General features: G+C 35.4%; 2 protein-coding genes across 3 annotated transcripts in view; one reads left to right on the forward strand and one right to left on the reverse strand.

The window, feature by feature from the left end:
- The first annotated feature begins 3,384 nt into the window (after nt 1-3,384).
- dnajc3a (DnaJ (Hsp40) homolog, subfamily C, member 3a) lies at nt 3,385-9,484 on the forward strand. Its single transcript, XM_081367961.1, has 12 exons — nt 3,385-3,593; nt 4,190-4,300; nt 4,449-4,573; nt 4,681-4,755; nt 6,005-6,157; nt 6,594-6,775; nt 7,010-7,129; nt 7,693-7,798; nt 7,907-8,027; nt 8,448-8,580; nt 8,687-8,835; nt 8,929-9,484. Exons 1-12 carry the CDS (start codon nt 3,512-3,514, stop codon nt 9,087-9,089), a joined length of 1,518 nt encoding a protein of 505 aa, XP_081224087.1. The 5' UTR covers nt 3,385-3,511; the 3' UTR covers nt 9,090-9,484.
- uggt2 (UDP-glucose glycoprotein glucosyltransferase 2) overlaps nt 9,482-13,404 on the reverse strand; it is a 34,607-nt gene continuing 30,684 nt past the window's right edge. For both annotated transcript variants that reach the window (XM_081367960.1, XM_081367959.1), the window contains 4 exons: nt 13,261-13,375; nt 13,048-13,164; nt 10,363-10,519; nt 9,482-10,272 (listed from right to left, as the gene is read on the reverse strand). In XM_081367960.1, coding sequence (XP_081224086.1) covers nt 10,250-10,272; nt 10,363-10,519; nt 13,048-13,164; nt 13,261-13,375 — 412 coding nt within the window. In that variant the 3' untranslated portion in view covers nt 9,482-10,249. The remainder of the gene's footprint in view (nt 10,273-10,362; nt 10,520-13,047; nt 13,165-13,260; nt 13,376-13,404) is intronic.

Consider the following 13,404-nt stretch of genomic DNA (forward strand, 5'->3'; position numbering starts at 1 on the left):
TGTGATACCGCCTGTGCCGTTTTAATGACGGACAAAAAAATGCACATTTGCACACATTCGCTGGTCAAAAACTATATATTGATAAGTAATACAACAACATATAATTTGTTTTTACCATCGGAAAATCATAACAGGTGCGCCCCCGCGCTGTTTCGTACTGGAACTCACAAAGCGATCCTCATCACCTAGGTAACACATTTCTAAGAAATTTCTTCTTTGATTTATGATTGCTGATACACTTAATTTATTAACATTTAGGATAATCATGTTATGGTAATAATATTCAATTATGGTTAATTCAAGGCTGTTAATATGCATGTATTCGCTATCTAGCTAATTTTTAATCTATATTATTCTATACTCTCCGCTCATCCTCACATGTATAAAATGTAGTAAAACATACAGTAATGTTGTAGTAGTAACTAAAAAAAAAAAAAAACATTACAGAAGATCGCTGTGAAATCTTTATATTGTATCATGCAGAATGTAATTCATGATGTAATTCATTCCAAGGCTTCATTTATTTGATCCAAAATACAGCAAAAACAGTAATATTGTGAAATATTTTTAGTGAATAAGAGACCTTCAAGAGACCAACATCCCTTGTCCTCCACAGCACAGTATCAAATTTTTGCCAGGTAGGCGGATACATGTTGGATATAGTAAATGTATGGCTATAGTTTCTTATAATCTGGAATTGATTTGGACATAATTACTTAGATTATATTTCAAAATAGTTTGTCAAAAATACTTGACTCATTGCTCTACCTTACCCTCTTCTCAATGTCATACATAATCATGGTAACCAAATAATACAAATTAGCTTATAAAACCAAACAGAATAGCTAAAAAAGAGAATATGAAGAGTTCAGATGCAAAAGCCTCTAAGTGCCATCTGAAAATTTCTTCTAGAATGATCATTTTTATCAAGCTCATATATTTAAGTTTAGTAATTTCACTTAAATGGCAATGAAAATGAGCTATTAATTGTCATTTAAGTGAAATTACTGAACTTAAATATACGAGCTTGATAAAAATTATCATTCTAGAAGAAATTTTCAGATGGCACTTAGAGGCTTTTGCATCTGAACTCTCTCTCTCTATATATATATATTTCTCTGCAAAGTTCATAAAAAAATGCATAAAGTTCAATAAAAAAACAGAATTTTTTAGCTATTCTGTTTGGTTTTGTAAGCTAATTTGTATTATTTGGTTAACATGTTTATGTATGAGTCAAGTATTTTTGACATATTTCTATAAATGCAATTTAAAAAAGAGGGAGTACACAAGAGCAACAGAAGGTTGCTGTTGTATTTAGGTTAAGAGGCCCTTAAAACCCTGTTTATCTCTATTATCTATATTATTATTATGGTTGTTATTAATCGTGAATAAATCTAAAGCTTTTGAGACTATTATTTTGTGTTATTGAATTTGTCATGAAGACGTGACCATTTCTTCCTTTTATGTAGGCTTACTAAATAATTTTGATATAAAAAAGGGAGGGGTGCCCTTTTTCAGTTTCAGCACATGCCCCTCAAAAGGTCTGTGCACGGCCCTGGCACTCTTTGATTCCCGAGACTCCCATTGGGTTTTTGATATCAACACAAGAATGATCTGTAACATATCTGAAAGAATCAACTAAAAAAAAGCAGCACGATGAGACTTGATGAGAAAACAAAATGCAAACAGGGTTAAGAGGACGACTGGAATCACAATGATACATAAAATCCAGATAAACACTAATTCTGCATGCTCTGCTCTGACAGAGCCGGTGGTGTTGAATTGTGTCAAGTCTTGTCAGTCGGCACTGAAATAATAATAAACGGGACATTAGTTTTACTATGAAAAAAACAACAATAGGTATTTACATACAAAACTCATTTCTGACTGAAATTGTCACTTAGTGTCCAATACAAGCCTTATCAGTTTCAGAGACAATTCACACATGATCTGGACATAATCTTTCTTACCTTAAGTCTTTAGATCTACTTACACCACTGCAGATTATGCACATCCGTTGATGATGATATTACATCCTTGACATATTAACAGTCAAAATGAACTAGTGAAACAATACTTTGGAGAGTTATCTCAGAAAATGACCTAAAATAAATACCCCAAATTCCTTTTAAATAAATATAGGCTACTAGCAGTTTTTTTTTTTTTTTTACTTTAACTGCACAATAGTATTTTCAAATCATTAAATGTTTAGTTGTAAACACTTATGTTATCAATAATAATAATAATAATAATAATAATTTAGTTTTGTTTTACCATATGGAAAAAAACATTGAATTATAATGTATATAATCAACCACATCTGGTGAATTCTCAGTTTTAGCAAACACTAGTCATTTTTACAAGTCATTTTTTATTTTCTCTATAGAGAATACACTGAACAATAATATTATACACAATATTATAATACTGTGTGTGTGTGTAAATGGTTTATTCACTTGATAGTGAAATATTTTTTAACAAGAAGTTTTGATAAGCTCTATAAAAAACAAAACGAAAGCCAGAGACTTCAAAGTGTAGCAAACAAGCAGTCAGCCTTTAGATAACATTAATCTAATTATTTTATTCATTCATAAAGTGACAATCTTACCAGGAATTAGACTCTGGATCCTCTTACAAGACTCAATAAGTGATTATGAGCTGTTAATGGTTATCATCCTCTTTTTAGCCTATCATGTCACTTAAAAGGGAAAGTGGTTATATTGTCCAGATAGGAAAACCGCTCTGCCATTATAAGCATGAGGAGACTGATTAAACTCTGTCAATACATTTATTTCTAATGGCAAAAATGTCTCTTCTATATTACATAATATGTTTTTAATCTTTGTAGGCTATTTGATTATTAAAAAATAAATAAAAATAAAATAAACCCTTCCTGATTTTCTCTAAAATGTTTTGTGTGACAAAGAGAAATCCCCACATAATATTTACCCAATGTTACTGTATTATTTTGATAGTGTCTTAAATTGTCTATCATTTCTAGACAAAATATTTGACCTGGTAACTTACGTGTCATTATGTTTCTGGTTCAACTGGTATATGTAGCCTATGACTGAAAAATTATATAAAATCACAAGCTTAGATATATCAAAACTATGCCCTTTTTTCTACCACAGTTTATTCCAATGATCGTGCTGAGAAGACTTGCCTAGTTATATCCAGTTACCGCAAATAATTTAGAGTCCTCTAAAAAAATACAGTGCTACATAAGAAGTAAAATTGATTATAATCACACAACTTGATTCCTCCCACACACCAACCTGCGTACTCACTGTCGCGCGCGCATGCGCAAACAGAATCAAAATAATGATGCCGTGGCTAGTCTCCGTTGAACAGTACTTGATGGGCGCGGTTTATGGAAATATCAGCCAATCAGAGTCACCCACGATCAGTGTGCATGATGTCTGCTGGCCTGACAGCTATGCGAATGTCCCGCGTGTCTTTAGGAACTTTATACATTAAATCAGTGATTTGACGGAGAAAAGAAGAAAACATGGTTGCCATAAGCCCAGTGGCGCATAAATTGCTAAGCTACGTTCCTTTTTTACTAGTTTTGATCGATCTTCGATACGAAGGTAAGTGATCAATGCTAGTGCTGCTTAATGATAATAAATGTTTTTTAACCAGGTTTATAGTGAACTATACGTTCGTCTTCATGACATTTGTTTAGAGAAAGTGACTTTGTTCGTTGTTCTTAAAACATAACTCAATACAAAGTCAGTGAGAGATGAAAAATCCCAGCTGTTTAGGTGTTATTCATATGGAGAACTGTCACGTTAGTCCAGAAACGCAGCTGAGCATCCAGTTACCTGTCAAGCATTTTTTTTTAAACCTTAAAGATGGTTATTGTGGGTTATTCATTCAATAGTATATATATTTTTACTGTTTTTTTTTCTTTTTCTATTTTACTGCTTTAAAGTCTTTATTTAACTGTTGCTGAAACACTGTGGTTCCACTGCAATATTAAGTTGACACTGTTGTTTAATCTAGTCAACTTGACTCCATTCTAGTGGACATACTATGCCATACCAACTTTAATGTGCACTACACTACTTTAGTGTACTCTACTGTCTACTACTAAATACATGATGCAGGTATTGCATGTATACCTTGTTATACTGTCTGGTTCATTCTAGGCTTCCAACATATTTTCTTTTCACATGTATTGCAGGAGTTAATGGTGGGAAGGATGGTGGTGTTGAGAATCATCTGGAGATGGGGAAGAAGCTTCTGGCCGCAGGACAGCTGGCTGATGCTCTATCTCACTTTCACGCTGCTGTTGGTGAGTACTGGATCTTTTTACATGACAACCTAAATGAAATTTTGTGTGTAATGATGCAATGTCACATTGTTTTCCACAAAATGCCACTTTGATGTAAGCAGTGTGTCTAGATTTTTTCATTTATTTATTTATTTTGATTAATTATCAGACGGTGATCCCAAAAATTACATGGCATACTATAGGAGAGCAACTGTTTACCTAGCAATGGGAAAGTCAAAATCTGCACTACCAGACCTCAGCAAAGTCATTGAATTTAAACCAGATTTCACATCGGTGGGTTTTCAGAATCATTTCACACTGTAAAATATATACAGTATTTTTAAATGATTTACCAAAATCTGTTACCCAGAAATTAACTAGTGTTTCTTCTTAATCCACAGGCTAGACTTCAGAGAGGAAATCTACTGCTGAAACACGGCAAACTTGATGAAGCAGAAAATGATTTCAAAAGAGTGGTGAGTGACATTTGGTTAGCATTTGAGATGCACCAATCAGACACAAGCTGATCGTTATTGGCCATCTTTAATTTGTGATGAAGGGTAGGGTGGTGCTTTAGGGTGTATATTTAAAGGGATACTCCACCGTTTTTTCATATTAAACTATGTTATTCCCTTAACTAAGACGAGTTGATACATACCTCTCTCATCTCAGTGCGTGCACTTAATCGCTCTGGCGCGCGGTGACACTCTGATAGCACTTAGCTTAGCCCAGTATGTTCAATGGTATCTAACAGCAATGAATTTAGAAGTGACCAAACACATCAACGTTTTCCCTATTTAAAAACAGTTACACGAGTAGTTACAAGACCAAGTATGGTGAGACAAAATAAAACGTGGCGCTTTTCTAAGTGGGTTAAAAAGGATAACTATAATGTATGGCAGAATAGCACTTTTGGGAGTACTTCGACTCGGCGCAGTAAAAAGTCACGCCTGATCCTCTTCCTCTGTGGGAATATACTGGGCTAAGCTAAGTGCTATTAGAGTGTCACCGCGTGCGCCAGAGCGATAGAGTGCACGCACTGAGATGAGAGAGGTATGCATCAACTCGTCTTAGTTAAGGGAATAACATAGTTTAATATGAAAAAACGGTGGAGTATCCCTTTAAGATAGCTTCATGCAAGGATTCACACACATTGTGGAAGTCACACCTATTTTATTAATAATGCCATATGTGTTGACATTTCACCAAAATGTGAATTGTTTTCTGTAATTTTACAGCGTGGTGTATTTTGCTGCAGACAGCATATGGTTTAATATTTGTAAAACTGTGATAAAAGTGGGTCTTTGAAAATAAGTATTGCAGATAAGGTCAGTTTTTAACATAATGCTAAGATACAGGTTATTGGTTTTGGCATAACATTTTCTGATCAGTGCACGTTTAGTTAGCAAGCATGGCCACATAAGTTCTGAGATCAATTTTTGTTCATCTTTGCAATTTTTTTTTTAAAAATTACTCTGCATTCTATATCACATATTAATATATTAATTGTATCACCTATGAGGAAACATAATATTTAATTTAAGTTTACTGATGTGCCCTGAAGTATTCTTAGTTGGGTCAGTCAGTGGGGTATATAACCAGTCTAATACTCCAAAGGCTTCATTTAACCTGCACAGTGCACACCTGAACTGTTGTGCTGTTCGGATACTTACTACCTGTTCATGCTCTTTTAAGGATGACATATTTTTTCTTTCTTTCATCCAGCTCAAATCAAACCCAAGCAGTAGGGAAGAGCAGGAGGCGCAGAGCCAACTGAAGAAATCTGATGAAATTCAGAGACTGGTAGCCCAGGCACAGAGCGATTTCAACCGCAAAGACTACGGCTCTGCCACATCACACCTTGACATCATCATTGATGTGAGTTAACCTGGATCAAGCTATTATCCGTAACTAAAACTGAAACCATAAAAGTAAGTAAGTGACAAAAACACAGAATAAAATTACTAAAACTTTAACTAAACTTAAAGTGAAATATAAACATAAAATCTCATTCAGTATATTCAAAACATTATAATAGTATAACAATGATACTAGCAGTGACCTGGATAATGTCCCTCCCTTTATAAACATGATAGTTTGTATTGGCCCTAGAGGTTCCTGTAGGTGATCCATCCTGGTTTTGTCTTGGTGCAGAAAATGATTGTTTGTGCTCAATAAGAGCACTATTTGTTCAGAAAATTTGCTTTGTATGAACTGAAAACAGAACAAATATCATATTAAATGTCAACAGCAAAGGATTCATATTTAAAATACAAAGCTAACAATGGATTACATTTGCTTGTCCTCCTCTCAGACGTGTGTATGGGATGCGGACTCCAGAGAGATGCGGGCCGAGTGTTTCATTCAGTTGGGTGAAATGGGCAAAGCCATCAGTGACCTCAAGGCCGCTTCAAAACTCAAAAGTGACAACACTCAGGCTTTCTACAAGCTCAGCACCATCTATTATAGTCTGGGAGACCATGAGATGTCCCTCAAGTAAGTCAACATGTGGTTATTAATGCATTAAGTCTGGGAGTTTGGAGTGCACAATATAGGCCTACACTGTAAACTACCTACTTCCAGCATTATTGTTTTAATAATAGTAACTGCAAAATGCAAAGATGAATGTATATACTGTAGCTGTATGTCCAAAGTGAGTGACATCCTGGTTATTTTGAATGTCTAATAAATGTTTGGATCCAGATTTAAGGGCTTATTTTTTGTCTGCAGTGAGGTGAGGGAGTGTCTGAAACTGGACCCGGATCATAAGCAGTGCTTCAGTCACTACAAGCAAGTTAAGAAGCTCAACAAACAGATACAGGGTGCTGAAGAACTGATCCAGGAGCAGAAGTATGTCTCACAATATTTATAAAACTAACATCAATAATAAGACTAATTACACGCACGCACACACGTCTGGGATCTGTAATATTTATGTTTTGAAAGATGTCTCTTTTGCTCACTCAAGGCTAAATTTATTTGAATAGAAAGACAGTAAAACAGTAATATTGGGAAATATTATTACAACTTTTTTATTGTAATATATTTTAAAGTGTTATTTAGTCCTGTGATGGCAAAACTCCAGTCACTCCAGTCTTCCGTGTCACGTGATCCTTTAGAAATCATTCTAATATGCAGATTTGGCTCTCAAGTAACATTTCTTATTATCAAGGGTTCTGATTAATATTTGTGGACAACTTGATATATTGTTTTGCAGAATTCTTTGAAAAGAACAGCATTTATTTGAAAGAGAATAGTCTTTACTGTCAATTTTTGATTTAATGTGTCCTGACTCCTGGCTAAATAAAAGTTTTTTTTTTTTCTTTGATTTAAAGAATAAAGTTACTTTATTTGAACTTGTGAATGCACATTCATCGATTGACAACTAAATGGTTGTTTTTTTAAATCCACAGGTACAGTGATGCAGTTAATAAATATGAGTCCGTTATGAAGACTGAACCAAATGTTCCTCAGTTCATACATAATGCCAAAGAGCGCATGTGCCACTGTTTGTCAAAGGTGAGACTGAGCTCCACGACCACAAGGTGTCGCCGTCTACCAAAGCATACACTGCATCTGTGTGTAAGTGATAGAATAAGGTGAATATGTTTTGGTTTTATTCCACAGGACCAACAAACTGCTAGAGCCATCTCAGTGTGCAGTGAAGTTCTGAATGCAGACCCTCATAATGTGAATGCTCTGAAAGACAGAGCAGAGGCCCTCCTCCAGGATGACCAATATGAAGAAGGTAGCATGTTTACTTAAAAAAACAACAACACTTCTTTAAAAAAGTTGAAGTATTAATTGAGTATTAATAACTTAGTCATGGAATATAATACATTTGCTAATTAAATTAAAATAAATACAATAAAATGCATTACTCATTCATATTATCAGCAATTACCAATATTTTCTGTGATTGTAATTTCACTAAGATCTGAAGAATTGCCCTTACACATGGCAATAAAATTTCAGTGTTGTCCGCCAGAGATATAATGGCACTGTAAAGGCTTTTGAAAAGCTCATTTATTTTTACGGTTGCTGTATGTTCATGCTCAGCAGTATTGTATTTTTTTACTTTACTGTTTAAAGAATCAATAAATTGGCTTCTTTCTCAAGATTGCTCTTAAAATAATCAGGTGTGGTGACGGATTTGTTCTTTTGGCAGCCATTAAGGACTTTGAGAGTGCTAAAGAACATAGTGAGAATGACCGGCAGATCAAGGAGGGTCTGGAGAGAGCACACCGGCTCCTCAAACAGTCCAAGAAGAGGGATTACTACAAGATCCTGGGTGTGAAGAGGTTAGATAAACAGATGATGGAGAGTTTTACTATGTATTTTCAATGCAGAGGCCTAACACTCATTTCGAAACGAGTAAACATTCTTATTAAACTGCTGTGGTTGCAGAACTGCCCAAAAGAAAGAGATCCTGAAAGCATACAGAAAGTTGGCGCAGCAGTGGCATCCAGACAACTTCCAGGATGAAGAAGAAAAGAAAAAGGCCGAGAAGAAGTTCATAGATATCGCTCAAGCCAAAGAAGTTCTCACCAACCCAGGTACAGTATGTTTTAGTGCCACATGCGGTGTACTTTACACTGTTGTTGCTCGGTTCTGTGGTAATTACGTCTTGTTCTTCCGTTTCTCTGCAGAGATGAGGAGTAAGTTTGACCAGGGCGAGGATCCCATGGATCCAGAGAGTCAGCAGGGTGGGGGACATCACCATCACCACTTCCACGGTGGCTGGGACAACTTCCAGGGATTTAATCCTTTCGGCTCTGGGCCATTTAATTTCAAATTCGGTTTCAACTAAGGCTCGGCTAAAAGGAGCTAGGGCCTGAATATGTGCTGGAATCAGCCAATAGGATCTGGTACCTTCTGAACCTTCCCACAGGCACGGTTCTGACATGACAAGCGCCTTGAAACAGGCTGTCAAGTGATCCCGCTTGCTAACTGTTGTTCTTTGAAGCACTTCCTCTACTTTCAGGGATCTTACAATCCAGAACGCAAGGTTATTCTCCAAGCAATGTCTATACGTGTTGAACGTTTCATTCTTGAGTATAATATGTACATAGAAAATGATACTATTTTTCTATGAATCGAATAATGCTGTAAATAATTAAATAAAGAGAGATGAATGCTTATTTAAATGAATAGGTTCTTTTTGCCTGGTTTTAGACACAACGTAAAAAAGACAAGTTGACATAAAAATATCACTTTATTCCTGAGAAAATCCACATCCTTGAACATCAAGGCATAGAAACAAACATGTACAGAGACAATGATGTGATATAACAATATAAATAAAATAGGGAATGTAAAAGATCTGCTTCATTACCTGGGATACAGAGATTGCTTTGTGGATTGGATCTGTAGAGTTGGCAAACTTTGTCAGCAGTGAATACAGTAATTTGAATTCACATCTCCCATTATAGTTTACAATTGTGTATGGTTTATTTAGGAAATAAATATCTAAGAGCTCTACTTAGCAGTATTCAGTATTTCAAAATATCAAGGTAATTAAAAAAATTATCATGAGACCTTTGTTATAAAGCAACCATTTGAAATCTCAGGTACCCTTTATTTGCAAACACTGACTGATAAACTATGGTGATGAAATATTTACTGAAAATGTTTACAAGAAATGCATTTACAGTCTTCTCTGGAGGAATGTACACAATATTGGCATGTTTTTCCTCTTATAAATACTACAGATATACACCAGTGCCATTATAAGTTCATAGACTGGTCAAAAATATCAGATAACACTGAAATTTCTTTACTTCTTTTTGTCAACAATTTATAAAAAAAGGTATGTCATGTATACAGTTTACATCTTGAAGTCAGAAAGAATTCAAAAAATTATATGCATAAAAGTCCATTATAATATTTCCTCAGTGTTCCTGTTGTGGAAAACATCTCTGTATGGTAGAGTTCAAGATTAACAGGAAGTTTTGGTGCAAACGCCAAGTACTAAAGTTCATCACGTCGAGTGCCTGTTTAAATACAAATGATGTTCATGAACTTATTTAATCTCAAGGCTTACTGAATAAAATATCGTAATTTTAGTGATAAGTAACTCTTACCTGTGTGCTGTGGTGATGGTCTACCCGCGGTAATTTTCTCCTCCTGGTCCTTCACCTGTTTCAGAAACTGCTTTATCTTATAATCATACTCGGACCATTCTGGAACGATCCTCACGGCTGCACTCAGCTTGGGCTCTTTGGTCTTTGGGTTATTGCACTGCAATAAATCAACCCAAACAAAACAGTCAATTGTGGTGGTAAAACACTCCCTTCCACCTTTTTCAACAGTTCCTTGAGTGGCCTTATTTCATTTCCTGATCACTTCAAGTGAAAACTGCCAATGTCATTCGTCTATAATATAGCTTGATATGAACACTTTCATGACTTGAGTCATTAAGCAAATTTTTACAACATAATGGCACTTTCGTTGTGCCACTGGCATGGAAAGTAAAAAAAGAAAAGAAAAAGTTACATAAACTAAGAAATGATGCCAAAATTAAAAGCACACCACATCTGAGCTCAAACTGGCTACTTAACTTTTTAGCATATAAGCATAATCCTCAAATGGTTAAGATTATGAGAACCATACATTGTCAAACGTGTCCACATGGTAGGGCTGTGGGCTATTGAATTTTATTTAAAGTTCTGCAGCAAATTATATTATTAATTATAATAGTATGTACTGTATATTAGTATATATTAGTAAATTATTGTCAGTGAATTGATGTAAAACCGTACACTACTGTTCAAAAGTTTGAGGTGCGCAATATATAGAATAATTTGACAAAAACATTTATAATGTCGCAACAGATTTCGATTTCAAATAAATGCTTCTCTGGTTCATCCTGAAAAAAGATGTATCATCATGGTTTCCCCCAAAATATTAAGCAGCACAACAGTTTTCAATATTGATGATAATAAGAAACTTTTCTTAAGCACCAAATCACCATATTATAATGATTTCTGAAGGATCATGTGACACTCAAAACTGGACTAATGATGCTAAAAATTTGAAAGCCCTAATGGTTCGTTAAGCGTTTCCTAAGTTCTGGGCTCTAATTTGCCTTAGTATATTGTTTTTTCTTATTAAGACCAAAGATATTCATCCATGATTGCATATCAAGAGCAGGGACACTTTTGTGTGCATTTTGTTTTGTGATTTCCCCAAGATATATTGAAGTGCTCGTCTGTGTGAAGCCACACAGCCACAAGAAAACACTGCTGCCTTCCAGATCATTTACCAAACCAAGGAAATGAATACTCTGCTGGTCAAGTGGAGATGTTTCATTTGTATTGGGTACATCCGTGCCACGAGACGATTCAAAATGTGGTGGGGACAATATCGACCCTGGCAAAAAAATATCCAACTCCTCCCACCTGCAAATTACACCTCTGGTAAAAATAAACCCACAAGCCACTGAAGCAAAAGACTTTCACAACAAAACTTGGTATACATTAATGAGGTGAGAGCGCTGAATGGAAAGCAGTGGTCAACACTCTTCTGAAGCTGAGCGAGTGAGACTAGCCTGTGCTGTGAGCTGCAGCCCTCACACACATTCCCCTCACTGCCATCTCTAATGAGACATTTCCCTCTCCACCTCCCAGGAGCAGCCGGCAGGGAGGAAGAGGGTGTAAATGAGACTACTATTTTTGTCGCTCTGTGTGTGTGTGCGTTAGCCGTGGTGCGAATGAAGAAATCTGGGTATGATCAGACTGCAGGCATTTCAACATGATATAATCTCGCATGTCGTTTTCAATGCAATTTTTTCGTAAAATGAAACAAAGTAATTTGATCATTACTGCTAAAATTATAATCGGTGCCTAAAAAATGCTGGTTATGCTGGAAGATATAAAATATCTAAACTCTGTAATGTATATTGGTAACACTTTACAATAAGGTCTTGTTATGTTTAGCAACATTAGTCATCTATATTAATTGTATTCATTATCGTGAACTAACAATGTACAATACTTCTACAGCATTTATTAATCTTAGTTAATTCCAACATTTACATTTTTTAAATCAAAAGATGTGTTAACACTTTATTTTAAGGTGACATAGTTACACATTACTACATGTAATTACTATAGTAATAACAGTAAATTACGCATAATTACAAGTAACTAACCTTAAACCAAACCCTAACATTAACTCTATAGTAAGTACATGTAGTTTATTAATATTACTCAGTACTTATTTGAGTAAGTACAATATAACTACGTCACCTTAAAAGTTAAAGTAACCAAAGTTGTATCTGTGAACATGAACATTTATTAACATTAACAATGACTAAATGCTGTAAAAATACTGCTCATTGTTTGCTAACACATTAACTAATGTTAACAAATGAGACCTTATTGTAAGTTATAATAAGAATTGTTACATGTATATAAAACCCATGCAAACTCATCAACTTGTTAACCCTTTCAATCACTTGTGTTCAGGTTGGTCCTGTAAATTCACCACATCGACCATCTGCTTGAGTTCTTGCCATTTTTTGCCCACAAAATGTCGGCAATATGACAGCACCTTCACATTTAAAATAGTTATATAAAGCGTTCTTATATTGGTTTCCTTTTACATACCATGCTAAAGTTTCCTGGATTTACTTACATGCTCATGACAGTATTTGACGTAGTTTTTTTTTATTTACTCTCCCCACCTTCCAAATGGGTCTCCCATTCTTGTTTAGCTGCAGCATGTTGCTAGTGCTAAAAGATAGTGTGGTGTGAATGCATACTAACCAGATCTATGGTCTTGGCTGTAGCTTTGGAATTGTCATCACACCAGGTCTCGCACCACATCCACTCCTGAGGTAAGGACTTGATGGCTACTTGATGGATCATGTTGTTGGGAAGGTCCTGTTAGCATCAAACCCCAAAGAGAAACATTCAAATCACATGAAAGTCCTTCCCTAGTTGTGAACATATGGCTGTTGAGCGATGTCAAGCTAATACCTGGTCCAGGTTGGACAGACTGTTGGGATCTTGGCTCAAGGCTTGGTACTGCCCTCTGAGCCGGTCTCCAGCAGCAATCTTTCTGAATTTCTTCAAGTCCACCACATATAATGCACTGGATGATAAGGGCCACATTTATTGAAT

The sequence above is a fragment of the Scardinius erythrophthalmus genome (genome assembly GCF_964197995.2).
Source record: "Scardinius erythrophthalmus genome assembly, chromosome: 6".
Taxonomy (NCBI): Eukaryota; Metazoa; Chordata; class Actinopteri; order Cypriniformes; family Leuciscidae; genus Scardinius; species Scardinius erythrophthalmus.

Excerpts from the sequence above, each read along its gene's own strand:
- dnajc3a (XM_081367961.1), top strand. The coding sequence starts at position 3,512 with ATGGTTGCCATAAGCCCAGTGGCGCATAAATTGCTAAGCTACGTTCCT. Across the intron at positions 6,158-6,593 it reads ACCTTGACATCATCATTGAT|ACGTGTGTATGGGATGCGGA; the intron begins GTGAGTTAACCT and ends TCCTCCTCTCAG. Across the intron at positions 8,028-8,447 it reads GGATGACCAATATGAAGAAG|CCATTAAGGACTTTGAGAGT; the intron begins GTAGCATGTTTA and ends TTCTTTTGGCAG.